Source organism: Talpa europaea (genome assembly GCF_964194135.1).
Source record: "Talpa europaea genome assembly, chromosome: 13".
Lineage (NCBI taxonomy): Eukaryota > Metazoa > Chordata > Mammalia > Eulipotyphla > Talpidae > Talpa > Talpa europaea.
In genome coordinates this window covers 87,620,297-87,641,165 of record NC_140080.1, presented here as the reverse complement: position 1 = coordinate 87,641,165, position 20,869 = coordinate 87,620,297, and the positions used below count along the sequence as shown (strand labels likewise).

Below are 20,869 nucleotides of genomic sequence, written 5' to 3'. Positions count from 1 at the left end.
AAAAAAAAAAAGATTCTATGTCAAAATTATGTCACGGTCAAGTGCCTGTTTATGGTCTTTTAATTGAAACTCTTCAATTCCCTTTCCCCCAGTGCTCTTCTTCACTCAAGGATGGAGAACCAGAGGAACAGAGGTGGGGTCCACACAAAGTTTATGCCTCCAGTGGATGAACCGTTTTTTCCATCTGCTGGAAAACGTGCCTTAATAATCACTGGTTCGTGGCTGGTATGTATAGAGTTCATTAGAGACTAACTTTGGAGGGTTTCCCATATGAACTGCCAACTTACACATCCCTTAGTTTGAGACTTAATTATATGAAAAATTATAACATCTTTGGCTCATTGCTTCATGGATTTTCTTTTTTCCCTGCACATTTTTTGTATTTGCTTAAATTTTTAATGTAAATATGTTTTCTAATCAAAGTATTATCATAGGGCCTCCCTGGTGGCACAAGGGATTAAGCACCACACTATGAAGCAATCTGCAGCCTCTGCAGCACGAGTTCGATCCCCCGCCAGCCAGGGAGCAACCCACATGGTGCAGCAGACCTCTCCTGTCTCGCCCGCTGCTCCCCTCAGCAGTGTATTTCAGTCATCTGCCTGTTCTGTTCCCCACTCTGTCTCTGGTGAATCCTCTCACCTCCCCACATCTTTGGCCTGTACCCCAGCTCTTGTATGCATAAATAAATCTTTAAAAAAAAATCTTTAAAAAAAAAATTATCATCAATGATGTCAACTAAGAACTGGTGAATGAGGTTCTTGATATAAAAATGGGTGTAATTGTTCCTCTCCCTGATTTCACAGAATGAAATTCTCCTAGAGAAAAAGACCAAGAAAAATAAGATCCTGAAGCTCAAGTTCCCAAGGACAGAAGAAGAAAGACGCTTTCGGACGCAGAGTAAAAGGCGGATGGAAGTTAAGAAAGAGCAGCGCCAGAAGAACTTTGTGGACCTGGCCTGTGAGTGCAGCGCCGTCATCTGCTGCAGGGTCACCCCCAAGCAGAAGGCCATGGTGGTGGACCTGGTGAAGAGGTACAAGAAAGCCATCACGCTGGCGATCGGAGACGGTGCCAATGATGTCAACATGATCAAAAGTGAGTCAGTGAGACCTGGATCGCTGATGAGAACAAACTGCAGGAGCACCTGGGGGGGGGGGGGGTAGCTGGTTTTTTGGTTTTTTTTTTTAACCCATATTTCATTGCTTAGATTTTCATCAAGTAGCTATTTAATCCAGGCATTTACCCATGCTGACCACACCTATGGTGCCGCCCTCAGGGCACCTGGGGTGTCCCCACAGGAGAGAACAGGTCCTCCCAGAGTGGGAGAAAGTGCCAAAGAGCGACCAAGTTCATATGGATGAGTCTATCCTTAGTTATTTCCTTCTTTTGCATGTTTGGGGCTCTCTGTCTGTTTCTCCTTTCACACTAAGCTAGGACTCATTAAAAATCCTGCTATTTTGTACATTTTGAAAAATTTCTGCTGAGTTTGGCATAAATTGTTGAATTCTCTTTGGCATCTAGTTTGCGAATACTCTGTCCTGAAGCATCTGTTTCCAGGGCTCTCTTCTTGCCTTTGGTAAATGTGTTGGAACTTCATCCCTGGGTGGTGGTGTAGACTCAGGAGTGCACACCTGGGTCCTCTCGCCAGCCTCCCAGCCTCCCTGGAATTCTGCCAAAGGTCGTTTTGCTGGTTGGGGCACCTTAGGTGCCCATAAATTTTAAGGATTGCACCCTCAGGCAGAAATACAGTTGTGCTGGTGGTAAAGTATGTGGAGCCAAACTCATATCTACATGTCTGAATCCTGGCCCTTTCTCTCCAGCCCCCACTGCTGTAAGGAATTATAATGCAAACGCCCAAACTAGTGAGACGGGAATATTTATCCTCATCCCACTCCTCAAACAGGCTGTGTCACGTGGGGCTTGTGCTCAGGCCTGTTTTCTGAAAACAAAAAAAATGGTTTCTGCTGTCACCTCCAGCTTTGTGAGAAGGACACTGTTAAATGAGCTACTATAAGCATGTCCTGTTGTGCTGCACTTTAAAGCCTCATGTATAACTAGACTTTTAATTCAGCTATTTTGTAACTCATGTGTCTGTCTCTTTCTTTTCTTAGAGTCTCTTCCTCCTCCTCCTTGATATATATACTAAGAATCTTCCGACTTTATCTTCCTCAACAGGAGTCAGCTGTGTGACGTATGTCTTGCTCCTTATTATGTGTCTGTCACCACTGCCAGTGTAATTCCTCACCACTGTGTTTTGTGAGTCCTTTGCTGCCATAGAGGTGCCTCTGAATTAGACCTATTTTTCCTTTGTTGCCAGCTCTTGTTTTTTTTTTTTTCCATGGTGTTCCTTTAGCTGTGCCAAAAGAGCAAGGAACTCAAACATTTTTATTCTGTTATAATGTAGATGTCTAGACCTTGGGGAGAGGAAGGTTCCTTTGCAGATTTATCATCTGATTATGTGACAATTTGTGTTGCTAGTTCCCCAGTTGTGAAAGGGATCTCAAAAAAGTCAGGCACAGATGAACTGATAGACTGATATTTCTTAAATCACTTAAACAGCTTTATTAAGCTCTATCATGTGGCAGGTGCTTCCGAGCATGACTTAGGAAGTATCTGTTTGGGGCAGAAAGCAAGGAAACACCAAAATCTCCTTGGAAGTCAGTGACATTATCCAAGTAAATGTTAGTACTTTTTTGTGCTTTGAAAAGTCTCAACTCTTTCAACTGCATGAAACAATACACATAAATTGTTATTTGTAAAGTCCTCAAAAATGGCCACTAGGTAACATGTTTCATCCTCGGTGGTCTAGTGGATGAGGGGGGCACTGCTGCCACCACATGCTTATCTGGCAAGGCTCCGATGACACCCATGGGCAGCCCTTCTGTGTCTGAGGGTGTCTACTGGCTGGTGGGTGTTGTTATCCCTTGGCCTAAGTCCCTTGAAATGAACCAGCACATGAGACAGAGTTGAGGGGCTGGAGGAGATGATCAGTGTGTTGAGGAATTATGAAGATCACAGTTGGAACTTAAAAAAGTCAAGGTGCCTATTTTGGAGTTTGGGAGGCAGCAGGCCTTTGCAGTGCCTCTGTTCGGTTGCCTTGGGCTACCTGGGGAGTGACAGCCGAGTCCATTCTGCCTAGTGTCCCAGGTCTGCTGGGCAGGAAGGCTGGGTTGGATGCAGGGCCCAGGACCTGGGGGCTCCTTCCTTGGCTCCAGAAGAATCTTCGCCCTTCCCTCTGTTGCTGGTTCAGGAAAGAAGGCAGCTGTGGTTTCTTTTCTTTTCTTTTCTTTTCTCTTTTCTTTTCTTTTCTTTTCTCTTTTCTTTTCTTTTCTTTTCCTCCCCTCCCCTCCCCTCCCTTCTTCTTTCTCTTCTCTTCTCTTCTCTTCTCTTCTCTTCTCTTCTCTTCTCTTCTCTTCTCTTCTCTTCTCTTCTCTTCTCTTCTCTTCTCTTCTCTTCTCTTCTCTTCTCTTCTCTTCTCTTCTCTTTCTTTCTTTCCCTTCCTTCCTTCCTTCCTTCCTTCCTTCCTTCCTTCCTTCCTTCCTTCCTTCCTTCCTTCCTTCCTTCCTTCCTTCCTTCCTTCCTCTTTCTTTCTCTTTCTCTCTCTCTCTCTCTCTCTCTCTCTCTCTCTCTCTCTCTCTCTCTCTCTTTCTTTCTATCTTTCTTCATACAAGAACTGGGGCACAGGTCAGAGGTGCAGGGGGTGAGAGGATTCACCAGAGACAAAGTGGGGAACAGAACAGGCAGATTGACTGAAGTACACTACTGAGGGGAGCAGCAGCAGGCGAACCAGGAGAGGTCTGCTGCGCCATGAGGGCAGCTCCCTGGGGGATTGAACTCGTGCTGCATTGGCTGCGGATAGCTTCACAGGTTGCATCCCAAACCCCTGTGCCACCAGGGAGGTCCAGCTGTGGTTTCTTTCTTTTTCTTTTTTTTTAAAGATTTATTTATTTATTTATACAAGCACTGGGAACAGTCAGAAGCGCAGGAGGGTGAGAGAATTCACCAGAGCCAGAGCGGGGAACAGAACAGGCAGACTGACGAAATACACTGCTGAGGGGAGCAGCAGGCGCGGCAGGAGAGGTCTGTGCGCCATGTGGGACCCTCGCCCAGCAGCCAGGGATTGAACCGGCGCTGCAGAGGCTGCAGGCAGCTTCGCAACCCAATGCTCAACTGCTGCGCCATTGGGGAGGCCCCAGCTGTGGTTTCTTAAGAAAGAATAATTGAGCAACCACAACTGGTCATAGAGCTATTAGTGTGTTTTGACAGGGGATCATAAATTCTGAATAAGGCACAATTGATTCTATTTTGTTAGAACTGCAAAATGTTATTGGGTTTTGGACAAGTCACTACATTAGGTTTTGAACTTGTCAGACATCAGGGTCTGCCATTGGGGCAGGGCTTTGGAGCTTGTGAGATGGGCAACTGTGCCGAGCTGGGGGCCAGGGTCAGAGTGACGATAGGTTGTGTCCTCCAACACATGCTCCCTAAATGAGCTCACTTCGTAACACTGAAGAGCGCGACCTTATTTGTAATTCTCGAAGTTGAAAATGTGATATAACATCTCTTGGAAGGATGGATAAAATGGTGGTTTTCATTTTGATCCATTCTGGAGCCTCGGCCCACCCCACCCTCCCACACTGCATGTGTTAAGGTCACATTGGGCCATAATAAGCTTTTGAATGTTTAGTATCTTGGTTAAAACTGCCTTGATTACATGTGGTGGAGAACAACTAAAGCTACCTTAAGATAAAAAATGAAATTATTTTAAAAGATACGAAGATATCTCATGTCCAAGAGGCCAGACATCAGGAAGATGCTGGAACAAGGACCTGGATCTTCACCAGCAACCCAGTATCTGTCTGTCTCTCCTTCATTCTACTTTATTTCTCTGCCCTTTAAAACTATATCTCACAACTATATCTATCTTACATGTTAAAATTCCAGTCCAACATTCTAAGTCCTCACTGCAGCCAGCTGGGTCCTCCATCAGTCAGGTGTTGTAAAGAAACACTCCTGGGTACTTTAAGTGGGAAGTGACTAATCCAGGCAACTGGGCGCTCTGGACAGACTCGAGAATGGGGTTCTGAGCAGAGTCTAAAGTCTGGGTCACTCCCCTGCCAGATGCGCTCTCTCTCTGAGGGTCCTCTGAAGAGCCTTCAGCTGAAAAGCCTCTGCCCTCTTCGGTCCACTTGAGGGCAGTTAGAAAATGGAGATGGGCTTTGTCCCAGAAATGTCAAACAGGGCAGGGAAGCTGGGCTCCCATTCACCTCTGCTTCCAAGCTGGGTCAAGGAGTGAAACCTAATTCAGAGAGCCGAGCTACAACGTCTGGGCACCGTAGGGTTTCTATTTGCTTTCCCTTTAGAACAAGGGTGGATTGAAGGTTGAGAGCCAATTTGTAACATCTACCACACATCACCTATCTGTCTGTGACTGACTCAGCTTTGGTCAGGGAGGCACAGCACACACAGGTGCCTGAGGCTCACCTGTGGGTGGGAGGGGTGGCGTACGAGCTGTGCAGATAATGCCAATGGAATTCACCACCCACCTGAGCTCCTTTCACAAACATTTATGGAGGCCCAACCATGTGCTGTAATTAGCAACTTACACCTCTCACTTTGAGTTCAGAGGGCGGGGAGCAAGATTTTTCATATGTATTGTTCCATGAATGTCTTTGTTCCTTGTTTTTGCCGTGGAAACATTTTTATCTTCCCTCTGTTTTGCCTTGCGATTCAGTTTTTTTTCCCTGTGCCCTCTAGCTGCCCACATAGGCGTTGGGATAAGCGGACAAGAAGGCATGCAAGCCGTGATGTCGAGCGACTATTCCTTTGCCCAGTTCAGATACTTGCAGAGGCTGCTGCTGGTTCACGGCCGCTGGTCTTACATCCGGATGTGCAAGTTCCTACGATACTTCTTCTATAAGAACTTCGCTTTTACCCTGGCTCACTTCTGGTACTCCTTCTTCAACGGGTACTCGGCACAGGTAACACAAAGGTGCCACGATCCTAGTGTTACTTGAAGAGCAGATTGTTTCTCTAAAACCAAACAGCCCCTAGACAAACGCTTCTGCCCTCCTCACTTGTTTCGGTGCTCAGGGATTACTTTTCTCAACTGTTTTCTGGTGCAAATATTACAAAAGGTAGAATTTTTTGCTGGTCTACTGGCTTGTGCCTTCACCTTAGATTAGAATACTGATATCAAGTTGTTGGACTCTGGAACTATGAAGTTGCATTGTGACCCGGGCTCCAGTGACTCTATCAATTTGGGGTGATGGCTGAGGTACTGTCATGTCTCCACTTGTTGCTTTGTTTTGCTAAAATGGGGGTGGGGGCATATGGAGCATGTTTACATGATGATACAGAACCTCATTAGTAAAAGGTAAACGTAAGTCAGTGTCTGGATGCAAACAAGTCACTCTGACCTATGCCACAAAGGAGCCAGGAGCGACCTGGCACCTGGGGGGCCTTCTGTGCAGGACTGTGACAGTGGGTGCTGGGTGAGCCCCTGTCTTCTATCCCACCCTGAGGTGAGGGTGTGCACAGACCTACCTTTGAGAGCATAATTTCTTATATCCAGTCAAATCCTGTTTTACAAAACATAAATGGGACTGCTGGGCTTGTAAGTTAAAGAAAATATGAATGCTACTTGTGTGCTTTTGGACCAGTTTTATTTTTCCAGCATAATTCACGTACAATAGACTCCTTTTCCAAAAACTTACTGGAGGCTATGTTCCCTCCTATTTAAGAAGAAATTCATGTCTATGGGAAGGTCTTTGATTCTGCCCATTCCATAGAAACAAACATGTTATTTACAGCTGTAGATGAGGGCTGTTGATGCTGGCAGGATAAGACCCCACTCAGTCTGGGGACATACCCACTTTGAGAGGGAATGGGCAGGCTGGCAATACTTCCCAATTGTGACTCTGTGATCTCCTCGCAGACTGCGTATGAGGACTGGTTCATCACCCTGTACAACGTGCTCTATTCCAGCCTGCCTGTGCTGCTCACGGGGCTGCTTGATCAGGTAGGAGCCTCATGATGCTTGGGGCAGTTCCAACAGCCCCAGCACCCCTGAGAGAGGGTAACAGCATTTCTTTGGTTTTCACTTCATTCTTAGCAAACTCTTATACTTCTGTTGTCAGGCAACAAAGTACCTGCCACGTTGCTTGTGTGTATAGTAAGGAGAGTGCACTGAACTCCTGGCCAAGGTTCTTCCCTCCTCTTAGACACTAACACTTTCTTATTAAGACACCTGACAGCATAATAACAATCATTTGAAATGATAATTTTTTTAAAGATTTATTTATGCATATAAGAACTGGGGTACAGGCCAGAGGTGTGGGGGTGAGAGGATTTACCAGAGACAGAGTAGGGAGCAGAACAGGTGGATCTACTGAAATATGCTGCTGAGGGGAGCAGCGGGCAAGACAGGAGAGGTCTGCTGCGCCATGTGGGTAGCTCCTTGGCCAACCAGGGATCGAACTCATGCCGTAGAGGCTGCGGACAGACCCACAGTGCTGTGTTCAACTCCTTGCACCACCAGGGTGGCCCTTAAATGATAATTTTAATACTTTTCAAAACGTGTTTAGTTCCTAAATTGTCCTAAACTTTCCACCTTCTAGAATATCTAGTAACAGTTGTTAGAGAAAGCGCTTTAATGAATAAAAACAATTTAGAATCCACTTTGGACAACTTGGAATAAAGTGATCAACATAGCAAAAAAAAGTCTGGGAAAGAGTGTGAAAACAATCACCCCTAACCCCCCTCACTAAAAACAGCCTCCTTAGGTGTTTTTTTGAATTACCAACTTGTGTTCTTTCCATACGCAACAAGATAATGAATGTCTCCCTAGCCCCTCTCTGAAATGACTAGCAAGTATGGTGGACTAAAGTATTATGGTCATGTCTACACATTAAAACTATCCAGTCGTTGCCCTACTAGTAAGCTGAAACACTTGATGAGAGATTCAAGTTGTAACATCTCTGAGTCTTGAGTCTTGGATCCTAAAAGAGGGTATGATGCTCTAATTGTGTTTTCCCTTCAAGGATGTGAGTGACAAACTAAGCATTCGCTTCCCTGGGCTCTATGTGGTGGGCCAGAAAGACTCACTATTCAACTATAAGAAATTCTTCGCAAGCTTGTTGCATGGGGTTTTGACGTCGATGTCCCTCTTCTTCATACCTCTTGGAGCTTATCTGCAGACCGTGGGCCAGGATGGAGAGGCTCCTTCAGACTACCAATCTTTTGCTATCACGATTGCCTCTGCTCTTGTAATAACCGTCAATTTCCAGGTATGTGACTGTTTTCAGTTTGTTGGCACTTGTATTTCTGTACACAGCCCAGTGTGCACATCCACCTGGCTTCCGTGCTCCCTCTGACCTGAGCTGCTGCCACTTTACAAAATGTGAAAGTTCTGTTCACACACACACACACACACACACCCCTGTACCAAGCACATGTTCTATTTCTGGCCTGAGCCAAGGAGAGTCTGTTCAGTGTTCAGGCCTAGTTGCTGCACTCTATTTTCAGAGTTTCTTCGATCACTTATTTCTCGCTAACTCCCCAAAGTGAGTGCTCTGTTTTTCTCTACTTCCCCAACAGATTGGCTTGGATACTTCTTACTGGACTTTTGTGAATGCTTTTTCAATTTTTGGAAGCATCGCGCTTTATTTCGGCATCATGTTTGACATTCATAGTGCCGGGATGCATGTCCTCTTTCCATCTGCATTTCAGTTTACAGGTGGGTATTTCCTAAATTCCAAAGATGTGCAGGAACATGTTATCAGTCTAGATGGTGAAATATCTGAAAAATACAAATGTAAATCTTTACTACTAAAAATTGCTTTCCTCTTATCACCACTCTTCTTACCACCAGTCAAATTAAAATAACCTGAAGATATAACTATGCATCTGTTAAGTTAGAAAAAAATTTTCTTCACTCCCACCTACCCCCCCATTAAAATCTAACATGGGTAGGTTATTAGGAAATTGAGTATACATGGGTTACTGGTGGTACTGTAAGTTTAATTTTTTCAAACCACTATCTGGAAATACATAGTAAACTATAAAACTTTGTATATTTTGACCCCATATTTCCACTTGGGTAAAATACCCTTAGATAAATGAAACACGCCAAACTTTAGAAAGGTAATTTGCATAAAGATTGTACCACCACACCTGGCTTTTCTAGTTGTTCATGAATGGAAACCATCCAAAGATCTATCTAATCAAACTATGAAATACCCGTATGATAGAATTCTAGAACTCAAACATAAACTACATCATTGGAAATATGCATGCAGAGCACTAAGTAAACTTAGAAAGCACAGCATTTTACAACTTTATAAAATGATGTATTGGCAATACCAGAACCAATAAATAGGTATTATAAAATAGAAATATGAATTAGAATGTATGAATTTTGAATACAGTAGCTTGGATTCACTGAATTCAATGAAAAAAAAAAATTCTCATAGTCTATGGTAACCCTTTGTTGCTTGGGATTGGCCTCCTTTTTTCTGGTTGTTTGTCTTATTTGTGTTTAAAAAAAAATTTAGTACATTGTGACTTAGAATATTCCGAGGGGAAGTACTTTTTAAACTCATATTTAGCAATGTAAAAAACACATTAAAAAAATAAAGACCCTGGTGGTGCAGGGGTTAAAGACTCAGCACTATCAAGCTGTTGCCAGCCACTCTAACATGACTCAATCCCCAGCCAGGGAGGTGACCTACAGTGTGCAGAAGACCTCTCCTGTCTTGCCTGCTGCTCCCCTGAGCAGTGTATTTGGTGGATCTGCCTGTCCTGCTCCCCACTCTTTCTTTGGTAAATCCTCTCACCACTCCCACACCTCTGGTCTGTACCCCAGTTCTTGTATATATAATTTTTTTTAAAGATTAATTTACACATACAAGATACAAAATAAATCTTTTAAAAAAAAATATTTATGCATACAAGAACTGGGTACAGGCCAGAGACACGGGGGTGGTGAGAGGACTCACCAGAGTCAGAGTGGGGAGCAGGACAGGCAGACTGACTGAAATACACTGTTTGGGGGAGCAGTAGACGAGACAGGAGAGGTCTGCTGTGCCATGTGGGTTGCTCCCTGGCCAGCCAGGGATCAAACGCGTGCTGCAGAGGTTGCAGAGAGCCTCACAGTGCTGTGCTTAACCCTCACTTGTGCCACCAGGGAGGCCCTATAAATAAATAAATCATTAAAAAAAAATAAAGGCTATTATTTTTATAAACTTAAGAGTATAAGTACAGAAAACATTGTGATAAATTTGGCTCTAGAAGATTAGTTGTGTATAAATATATAATTTACTTGATTGCATTATAGAATTATTTCCTGACATAAACTGGAAGCCCAGATGCAGCAAGAAAAGCCTGACTGATTGGGTGGATATGGTTTTTAATTCAGGAGTTGCCAGAACAGCTACTTCTATTACCGTGAACAGATTTCATTACTTTTCCATGATTCAGTTTCTTTACGTGGCAAAGGGGATAATGATCCTCGGAGCTGCTGAAACGGAGTGGTCTATATAAAGGCGTGTCTCACAATTGGTAGTGTTACCTGTTACTGGCATTTTGACTTTTGCAATTTTAAGCAATGCAACATCAACACATACACCCCGCTCCCCCCCCTTATTTACTTAATATACATTTGCCTTCCTAGTCTTGGTTTACTTAGTCTGATTTTAAAATGTTCAGTGACGGGAGTGTTTGAGGTGATCTCTTGGTTGCAAAACTTTGATTCTGGGATATTATCTATAACATGCAAGGCTCACCGTCCTTCGTCGACTGTTACTCACAGGCACAGCTTCCAATGCGCTGAGACAGCCATACATCTGGTTGACCATCATCCTGACCGTGGCCGTGTGCTTACTGCCTGTCGTGGCCATTCGATTCCTGTACATGACCATCTGGCCATCAGAAAGTGATAAGGTAAAGAAATAGACAGGGCTCTCCAAACTGAGTGTCCCTCACAGATACCAAAGCATTTCCCGTAAGCAGCTTTTCTGTAAACATCTAGGCTTATGAAAAGTTTGGTGTAAACAGTTTTTATGGCCACTCCTTTATTTAACTCCAGTCTTGCAGATGGGACTGTCCTGCTTTGCCATGCAAATAGGGGGGTTTTCTTAAACATGTCACCTTTTATAGAAGGATTCCTTTAGCTGCAAGTAACAGAAAGCTGTGGCTCAAAATGCTTCAGTAGTTAGCCTAGCACCTCCACATGCGTAATAATTAGCAGGCTCAGTAGGTTGAGCAACCTGAGGTGGAGAAAGGGGCTGGTGTTTTCCCATCTCTGCCATCTTCAGGTGGATGGTGACACAGCAGTTGGGCCCAGCCTCCTGACATGTCAGTACCAGGGGGAAGAAAAAGGGATTATTCTGTAGCTTTCCCTTCACTGTAGAGCTTTCCACCCAGGGGCCCAGCTGGCTTCTCTCAGTTCTCAGGCAGAATTAGGTCACACGCCCATGCCTGGGGGAATCCAGTACCACCCTTAGGAGGGGCTGTACGAAGGGGCAGGGCCCTATATAAACTCAGTTACTAGCAGCAAGTCCAGAGGCTGGCAGGCAACCTTCAGTGCCCCCCCCGATCTCCCTTTCCATAAACAGCAACAAGGGAAACAGGCCTAGAGAATTTTCTCTGGCCAGTTAGCAGTGAGGTGGGGCAAGCTGAAAGGACCAGTTTTGGTGAGTGGGAGCCTTGGCAACCCAGGGTAACCCCTCTCCACATCCTGCCCACCACCACCAGGATGTGATGCCCCATCAAGATGAGGGGGGTGGGCTTGGGGAGTCGGGGCTCCGCATCAGTGTGACCCTTGTCCCAATGCATGGGCCAGGCTCTGACCTTGCTTGTCCCCGCTCCCCATCCTGCAGATCCTGAAGCAGCGCAAGCGCTTGAAAGCCGAGGAACAGTGGCAGCGCCAGCAGAGCGTCTTCCGCAGGGGGGTGTCCGCCAGGCGCTCGGGCTACGCCTTCTCCCACCAGCGGGGCTACGCCGACCTCATCTCCTCGGGGCGCAGCATCCGCAAGAAGCGCGCCCCGCTGGACGCCATCATCGCCGAGGGCACCGCCGAGTACAGGAGGACCGTGGAGAGCTGAGGCCTCCGCTCCGAGGGGGCCTGCAGCGAGACAGCCACACAGGAAAGGTCTATTTTTTTATGAAAGACTCACCGGACTTTTTATAAAATGGAATTTGTCACAAGGATGACAAAGAGATGATCACCTTTATGACAACCTGCCTGGCTTGGACTATGGAGCAACAGCAAGGCCAAGAATACCTGCTTGCCTGACCTATTGCGCAACTGCTGGCATCACCGCGGACAGGTGTGCAGCCTCCATCCAAGGCGCCAGGAGCAGAAAGCGCCACCTGTCGTCCTCACACGGCATTGCATCCTAAAGTCACAATCAGATTTTTCCTGTATTTTGCCTTATTAACAGAGATCTTTTACTTACAATGGTAAGGACAAGATTCAGTGTTCATCGCCTGGAAGTGATAATGTTTCATGTTCTCTATTGGCTTAATAATTCAGTTCAATGAAGGAAAATGACTTAAACTTTTCTAAGCACAGGTTTCATTTCTCTTTCGGTTTACTGTGGATTAAAGTAGCATATTGCTTATGTTTACTCTTTCTATCCCACAGGGTTTAGTCCCTGTTTTCATTTAAAATGATACATTTAAATATCCATGGACTTTTGAAAAAGTTTTTAGAAACTGAGGATATCAGTGATAAATTGCAGAATATTTTGCAAAGCTTTCTTTTGAAAAGCAACCTTTGTGCCTGCCTGTATGTAGTTTATAAGGGACTTGAACCAGAGACCTCACTCTTTTTTTCAATTGTCATGTCTAGAGAGAAAAGGCTGTTTGGAAGTCACATTTTTCAAATCAGACTAACAGCACATCCTTTTAAAATTGTAAACTTCAGGTAATTATGTAAACTACAGAGAGTCCTCAACTTCTAATGGGGTTGTCCCAATAAGCCCATCACAAATGAAAAGTTGAAAACAATTAAGTTTAATTCTTCCACCTTTGCCTACTTTACCTTAAACATTCTCAGAACACTCACATTAGCCTACAGTTGGACAAAAGCATCTAACACAAAGCCTGTTTTATAGTAAGAGTTGAATAGCTCATGTAATTTGTTAAATTCTACATTGACAGTGAAAACCAAAAATGCCCCAATTCAAAATTTGAAGTACAGTTTATATTAAATGCATACAGCGTTTGCCTCTTCATAAAGTCTAACAATTATGTTCAACTATTGCAAGTGGGACCATCCGTATATACTCAGAGGTGAAAGTTCTTTTCCTAAGCTTTTTCCCATTTTGTGTCTTTCACATACCAGTTTTCCTATTCTAGCGAAGATAGAAGTGCTTTCAGTAATCCTGTTAATTTATCATTAGTCCCTTTGAATTTCTATGAGAAAATCACATGTATATAGTTCATTTTTCTAGGTATGATAAAGGAATGAATGGCTCTTTATGGAAGCAAATTTCTGAACGTTTACAACTCTTCCTTGTAAATAAAAAGAATTGTGTGTGTGTTTTTTAAAGACGTTAGCTTGTGTAATTGTCAGTTTCAGATTTCTCTCCTGTTTTTGCAATTGTGGGAAAGGTGGACAATGCAAATGTGTCAAACACTACACTGTTGGGTGCAATATAAACAATTTGAAAATGCAAATTGCTTTGGATAAATTATTTCTATGTTCTGTAAATCTAAGATTAATGTATATTTTGTTTATAAAATAAATGCTTTAGTAAAATCTTTCGATAATCTTTTAAAATATCTCAAGTTATTATAGAGTAGGGTATATGAAAGAAGACTCTAGGCCTTCAAGGTTTCTAAAGGAACTTAGGGGTCCTTTGTGGTGAGAAAGTTAGGAAAAACATGAGGGAGAGAAGACAGGCGGAGGGCATGCACTGATAGTGGGTAAGAGCAATTTTGCCCAGGGAGGTGTATCTCAGGATACTTGACAGAGATGGGGGATTTCTTTGACAGGCATAATTCCCAACCAGCAATAAGAAAGCTATTAGTCTAGGGGTGCTTTTTAAGGTATAAATCAGTACCTCCTCCCCTCTTTTTTTTCAGGATTGTTTATTTATACATACATACATACATACATACAAGCACTGGGTACAGTCAGAGGCGCGGGAGGGTGAGAGAATTCATCAGAGCCAGAGCGGAGAGTAGAACAGGTAGACGACTGAAAGGCTCAGCTGAGGGGAGCAGCGGGCGGCAGGAGAGGTCTGCACACCATGTGGGACCCTCACTGGGGGCCGGGGAGCAGCCGGGGATCGAACCGGCGCTGCAGAGGCTGCCGGCAGCTTCGCAACCCAGCGCTCAACCACTGCGCTACCGACCTCCTCCCCTCCTTTGCTATCACCCAGTGAACTGCTTGTTTCTAGAGCTGAATTTCAAGTCTGTATCAGGGCAACCCTTTGGAAATGGGAAGGGGGGGGGGCAGATTATTAGCCTCTGCAACAGAAAAGGTGTAAGAAGATGTTTAAAGTAGACCTGGGAGGTAGTCCCACGGAGAAAATTAAAGGCCAGTTTTTTACAGGAATCTACTACTGGGTTGTCAGAAAAGTCATGACGTATTTTCCAAGCAAAAAATGCGTCATGACTTTTTCCGACAAGCCAACCCAACACTATAAATTGAAGAATAAATGTTTATAACCAAAGAGCACCACCTAAAGGTTCTTACTGATGTTCAGTACCAGAAATTGTTCAGCAGTGACATCCGATGGGAATAAAACAGTTTTTAAGAAATGTCAATGTGATAGCAAAAGGTACCCTACGGAAGGAAGCTCAATCTATGTTAACAGTTGCTGCCTTCACACTGAATGTGAGTGGAGTGCAAGGAAACTGCAAGGCAGCTCCTAAGTCCTGTCAGAACCTGCTTGAACCTTATGGGTACAATAATGCTTCTGGTGCGTTTATAAACACAAGAGGTCCGTCAAAACACAAAAACGCCTCACGAAGGAGTGGAGACTAGGATCCTAAAAACACTGTACAAAAATGATCTTCTTGACTTAAATGGATGTTTCTCTAAAGAACATATATAAATGGCCAATAAGCATTTAAAAACATGTTCAACGCACTGATGCTAGGGACATGCACATCCAAACCACAATATGATAGCACTTCACGCCCACTAGGCTGACTATAAACAAAAATTAAAAAGCAGAAAATAACAGGGGTGGGTGAGGCTGTGGAGAATCAGAACCCTCAGACATAACTGGCAGGAATGGAAAAAGGCTGAGGCCACCGTGGAAAGCAGTTTGGTAGCAGCCCAATGAGATAAAAAGAATCACCCTAGGACCCTGTAGGATAAATGGAATTAATCAGGCTTTTTACACGACTAGTCTCTGTGGCTATCACCTGCGGCCTTGATTGTGTGTATGCAGAAGGTGCTTGGGGCATGGGCATGGGGCACACTTGCATGCTGGACACCTGGAGCATGAGTGTGGGCCTGTATAAGTGCACACTTGAGCCTAGAGGCCAGGGATAGAAGGGTGGCGTCACTTGGAGACAGGAAGGTGTAGGGGAAGTAAAAGCATCAGGCTTTTCTGCCCTCCCGCCGTTAGGATTGATGATGGATCCCTGTGGTCCCGAATGCATGCCTGATGGCGGGCACCTGGAGTAGGGTGTGGGCATGCGTAAGTGGGTACACCTGTGCTGAGAGACTGGGCTTATAAAGGCAGCGTCACGGAGGCGCCAGGAGGAGAGCAGAGAAGCATAAAGAACTACGAGCAGAACTAATGGAAGAGCAGGACCATGAGAGAAGCAGAGAACACCGGAGAGCCCAGAAAGAGTGAAGAATTGCTGGCAGGCCTCCCAGCCCCGTACCTGGTAAATCCCAATAAAAGCCTGAAAAGCCACTGAGGGCTCCAGGACTCTCTCCTCTACCCCGTCTGCTAGGGTCATAGAGGAACCTGCCCTGTGTCATCCTGCCCCTACAGACAGCTACAGGAGGATGTGTGACTACAGAAGAGGCGAGACCACGAGAGAACGCCAGTGAGAACCCAGAGAAAGAGTAAAGATTTGTGGGGGGCTCAAGGTGCTGTCTCCCCGCTGGCTTGTTCCCCTGATTACTATTAACACCTGTGATGATGACCCCAGGGGCTCCAAAATTCTCTTTTAAACTGTTAGAACCGATGAGGAACCTACCCAGCCTGGGATGGCGGCCCAACAGACCCACAGTCTTTCTCCCACGTGTTCCTGTATACCCCACGAAACTGAAAACAGGCATTCTGACACGTTTATACATGAACGTTCACAGAAAATTCACAATAGGGCCTTCCTGGTGGCGCAAGGGGTTAAGACGCAACCTATGAAGCTGTCCACAGCCTCTGCAGCACGAGTTCAAGTCCACATGGCACGGCAGGCCTCTCCTGACTCTCCCGCTGCTCCCCTCAGCAGCATATCTCAGTCAGTCTGCCTGTTCTGTTCCCCACTCTGTCTCTGGTGAATCCTGTCACCCCCCTGCACCTCTGGCCTGTACCCCACCAGCTCTTGTATGCATAAATAAATATTAAAAAAAAAAAAAGAAAATTCACAATATCCAAAGGGTTAAAAACCACCCAATGTCGATGGACAGATGAATGCATAAACAAAATATATGTACATATCATGGAATACAGTCTTAAAAAGGAATGAGGCAATATAGGAAGTTCCAAGAGCTCACCTCCTCTTGCAGACACATCGAATCAACCACCTCATATACACCTTCCCCTGAAAAACAAAAACAAAGACAAGGTGAGTGACTCCAATACATCAGGTGATCAAGAGAAAAATCCACATTGAAAAATCCACACGGAAGTGGGTGGGACAGGCGAGGACACCACCTTTCACCTGCGAATCCTACCGCCCAGTGGGCAACAGCTAACCCACAACACGGAGGAAAATAAAAATCCAGCGCTTCCCCATAAGGATTGAAGGGCTCGAAACCCACATTAGGCATCAGACCTGCACCTGAGACAAGCCCAAGACAAGGTCTGCACCACACGGCCATCTAGCAAACTGAGACAACTGGTAAAGGGCTCGCCTACTAGGACTCGCCTGCCCAGTACCTAATGCAGGCAACTGCAAGGCAACAGGCTTTCTGCAAGAGGCTTATTTTACAGCAGTGGCAGCCTTATAGGCACTAACACCTCCAGGGGGCTGCAGTGTTCTGTGGACAGAGCCGGTGGGAGCCAACCTGTGCTCTCTCTCCCCTGCTGCAGCTGTTGGCACCACCTTTTTTTCTTTTTCAAAGTCAGTCCCCTCCCAGCAGTCACCACCTTTACATCCTCTCTCTGCCTTGCGCTAGCAGCTGCTGAGCACCATCTTTGCACACTCCCTCTGCCAGGCTTCAGAGGGTCTCCTGAAGGAGCTTGTGTTCATGTCTGCTGTCCCAGTTTTTAGATCTGGGGCCTCAGTTTTTACGTTTGCCATGCAGGGGATGCCCTTCAATCACCTGGCATTGGAAGCCAACGGTGTTGTGTTCCTGGGTTCCATGGGATGCTAACAAATGGAGAGGGAGTTCTTGATTGCTACCCCCTTAGGGCACAGCAGAGACTAAAGGCAGAAATACACCCCCAGTCTTTTTGTGAACAGACCTACTGGCTTATCCTATTGTGTTGGCCTGATGGCCAGAGCTCTGGCTTAGCACACATCTAGAGACCTACCCAAGTATGCTCCTAGGACTGAGGTCAGTGAATACCATATCTGTGCTCTCCTTTTCTGCATCACTCCAAGCTGCCAGTGTCTCCCCAAAAAGCTTACACACTCATCTGGTATCCCAACCTTTGCAACCACCACTCAGGAAAGAGTTTTGTCTGTTCTGGTGGCTGGCGGAACTTATGCTTATAGTTATACAGAACTGCATATATTTGCATCATACTTTAAAAGTTGCTGCTTCAGGATCTGGCTTCCAATCTGCCTGCATCTAGGTTTTGGCTGAGAGCCTCCTCCTGGGGACAATAACGTTGGTATATCCTCAACTACTAGGTGCCTCTAAAAATATGCTTACTTATCTATAATGTCTGCGAATTCCTTTTTAAGGCTTCACGGGGCAAGAATATGTGGTAGTTCAAGGGCTAAGTTAACAGCACACACTGGCGTCAATTACATTAAATAAGCAGTCTATGGAAATCCTACAGGTTTCTAGTTACCACCCACTTTGAAATGCCCACCCACCTTCCTTACTTAAATGTTGTGTGACCCACATGAAAAATGTATGCTTATAGAAGAGTTTCATAAAGGATTAATTTTGGTTCAAATTTCTGAAAAACTTGCATCAAATTTCACCATTGCAAACATCTTAAGAAAGGCCTTTAAATTTAGTGGATTTGTCCAAGACTGTAATATTTCCTAGGACTTTGTGGCTTGGGATCAAAATACTTTCATGATCTTCACCAATACCAAGAATCCCACTAAACTATGATATCAGCTGGACATGTGAAATTCCCCCCTACCTCAAGGCCCTTAGGTGCCTCAATTCCTGCTAAACTGATACAATGATTGTTTTTCAAACTCACCTGCAAGACTGCCTTCCTCACTGCCTTCCCTGGACACAAATAAGTCTCTTTTGAAAAGCTTCCCAGTTTCTTCTGCATTTGTCTTCACCTTTCTAACACGCTATCCCAAAGCCCACATTGTACCCAGGGCAATTCAGTGAGGAAATCAGCCCAGGCTGATATCAATTGTGCTTTTGGAAAGCAGTACAGGCCAGAGCACAGCCGGGGCGCTGGGGTGGAGCCTGAGGGCTATCCCGGTCAGGGCAGGTTGCAGGCAGAAGAATGAAATGATGGGGTTCACGCTGGTTCTTACTTGTTTGCCCTCACTGGAATGTAGAGATTACAAATGGAGAGTAGCAGAGGATGGAAGCCAGTGAGGGGCTAGCAGGAGGAAAGCATGGGTGCTGAAGCAGGAAAGTGTAATTTTTAAGGGCTGTCAGCGAACTCCCATTTGTTGGCTAAAAGCAAGAGAGGTCATTTGTTGAGTTGGGTCATTGAAAATGATCTGCAGAGTCTGAGACATCCTGAATTCTGGCCACAGCCCATGCATGGGGGTGGTGAGAAAGAAGAAGGTGTGGAGTTGGGCCTCCCCGGTGGCGCAGCGGTTGAGCGCTGGGTTGCGAAGCTGCCTGCAGCCTCTGCAGCGCCGGTTCGATCCCTGGCTGCTCCTGGCCACCGGAGGAGGGTCCCACATGGCGCACAGATCTCTCCTGCCGCCCGCTGCTCCCCCCAGCAGTGTACTTCGGTCCTTCTGCCTGCTCTGCTCCCCACTCTGGCTCTGGTGAATTCTCTCACCCTCCCACGCTTCTGACTGTACCCAGTGCTTGTATAAATAAATAAATAAATAAATAAATCTTTAAAAAAAGAAAAAAAAAAGAAGGTGTGGGGAAGGGAGGTATGGGTAAAACCAGCAGCTGTTCTTAGTTTTAGTGAAGTCTTGAAGGTTTGGTTCATGCAAGATATGGAACAATAACCACCAAACACATGAACAACGATTATATCCTCATGCAGAAGGCTCACTGGACAAGCACATAGTAGGCACTTGTGTATACTTGCTCTCATAACAGCCTTTCCAGAGAAGGATTATTATCCCTTCGCAACGGAAAAACCTTTTGCTTGAAGAGGTTAAGGCCACCTGATCAGGGTCATTGAGCAAAAACTAAGAAACCCGCGTCCAAGCGCCAGGCCCTGACCCCAGCTGCACCGAGTTACAGCACCAGCCACCCTCCCTGATGGGTCAGCACCCAGCAGGGCCATCAAAGGTCTCCCCTCGCTTTTATTTTCTAAGGGGAAATTATAAAGTGTTTACAAGCAAACAGTTCACAAACATGAAGACGCCTGGGAGTCGCTGAAATAAATTAACAAGCAAACCTAAGTGCTTAAATTAACTCCACAACGAAAACTAAAGTTACGCTTTCACGTTCTTAAACTAGTAATTTCATCGTCATGAGAATCCCCATATTTGTTTGTAGTTCCAAGCCGGTTTGAAGTATTTCTGAGATATTTCTTCAATTGCTTGGCCGATCCGTCAATAAAGCGAGCCCTGGACCTCCCCAGCGTACCCCCAATTCCCCCCACGTCCCCCTGTTCCTGGGATGGGAAGAGATCAAAGGCGCTCAGTGATTTTTGCGTCTTGTCTCTCCGAAGACTGTACTGAGTACATACCGAGTGCACGAGCAAGTTGTCAGCAGACATCCGCGAGCCTGCAGGAAGACAGCGCTGGCCGAGCTGCCTGCACCGCACCAGCCAGCCCAGGATCCCTCCACGTGGGGAGGTGCAGCAGCGGCGCAGGCGCAGGAGCGGCGGACCAAAAAAGGACAACTCGGAAGTGCCCAGAGACAACATGGTGTCAACGGCATCGCGTGCCCTGAGCGCAGACCTGTGGCCGGCTACGGTAGCCCATAAGGACTACCCATGAGACTTTTAGGAGCGGCAACTCGCTAGCCCATGAGACTTTTAGGAGCGGCAACTCGCACCTGGTGCCTAGTGAAGCAAAGGGATGGCCAATCAAACCCCGGACAGCGTTGCAAGGGCGCAGAAGAAGACCGGGCGAGGAGGGCACTCCCTGTAGGCCGGAGTGGGATCAGGACACAGAAAAGCAATGTCATTCATTCATTTATTCATTCAATCATGAGCACCAATAAACTTGTTTATTCTTGAAAGTGACACTTTGAGCGATGCTGCAAGGAAAGTTCTGCTTCCAAAGGGAGATTGGATGGAAAGGCATTGTCCGGGGCCTCCCTGGTGGTGCAACGAGTTAAGACGCAAACTATGAAGCTGTCCGTAACCTCTGCAGAACGAGTTCAATTCCTGGCCGCCAGGGAGCAACCCACATGACTCACCAGACCTCTCCTGTCTCGCATGCTGCC

At 45.7% G+C, this 20,869-nt stretch overlaps 1 protein-coding gene across 1 annotated transcript in view; it reads left to right on the top strand.

The window, feature by feature from the left end:
* Nucleotides 1-12,101, top strand: part of ATP8B1 (ATPase phospholipid transporting 8B1) — a gene marked incomplete at its 3' end in the record, with an annotated part of 56,503 nt that extends 44,402 nt beyond the window's left edge. Inside the window, exons 20-27 of the mRNA XM_084252901.1 lie at nucleotides 93-225; nucleotides 804-1,092; nucleotides 5,755-5,978; nucleotides 6,935-7,018; nucleotides 8,040-8,285; nucleotides 8,596-8,734; nucleotides 10,808-10,938; nucleotides 11,877-12,101. Coding sequence (XP_084109027.1) covers nucleotides 93-225; nucleotides 804-1,092; nucleotides 5,755-5,978; nucleotides 6,935-7,018; nucleotides 8,040-8,285; nucleotides 8,596-8,734; nucleotides 10,808-10,938; nucleotides 11,877-12,101 — 1,471 coding nt within the window. The remainder of the gene's footprint in view (nucleotides 1-92; nucleotides 226-803; nucleotides 1,093-5,754; nucleotides 5,979-6,934; nucleotides 7,019-8,039; nucleotides 8,286-8,595; nucleotides 8,735-10,807; nucleotides 10,939-11,876) is intronic.
* Between the last annotated feature and the right edge of the window lie 8,768 nt (nucleotides 12,102-20,869).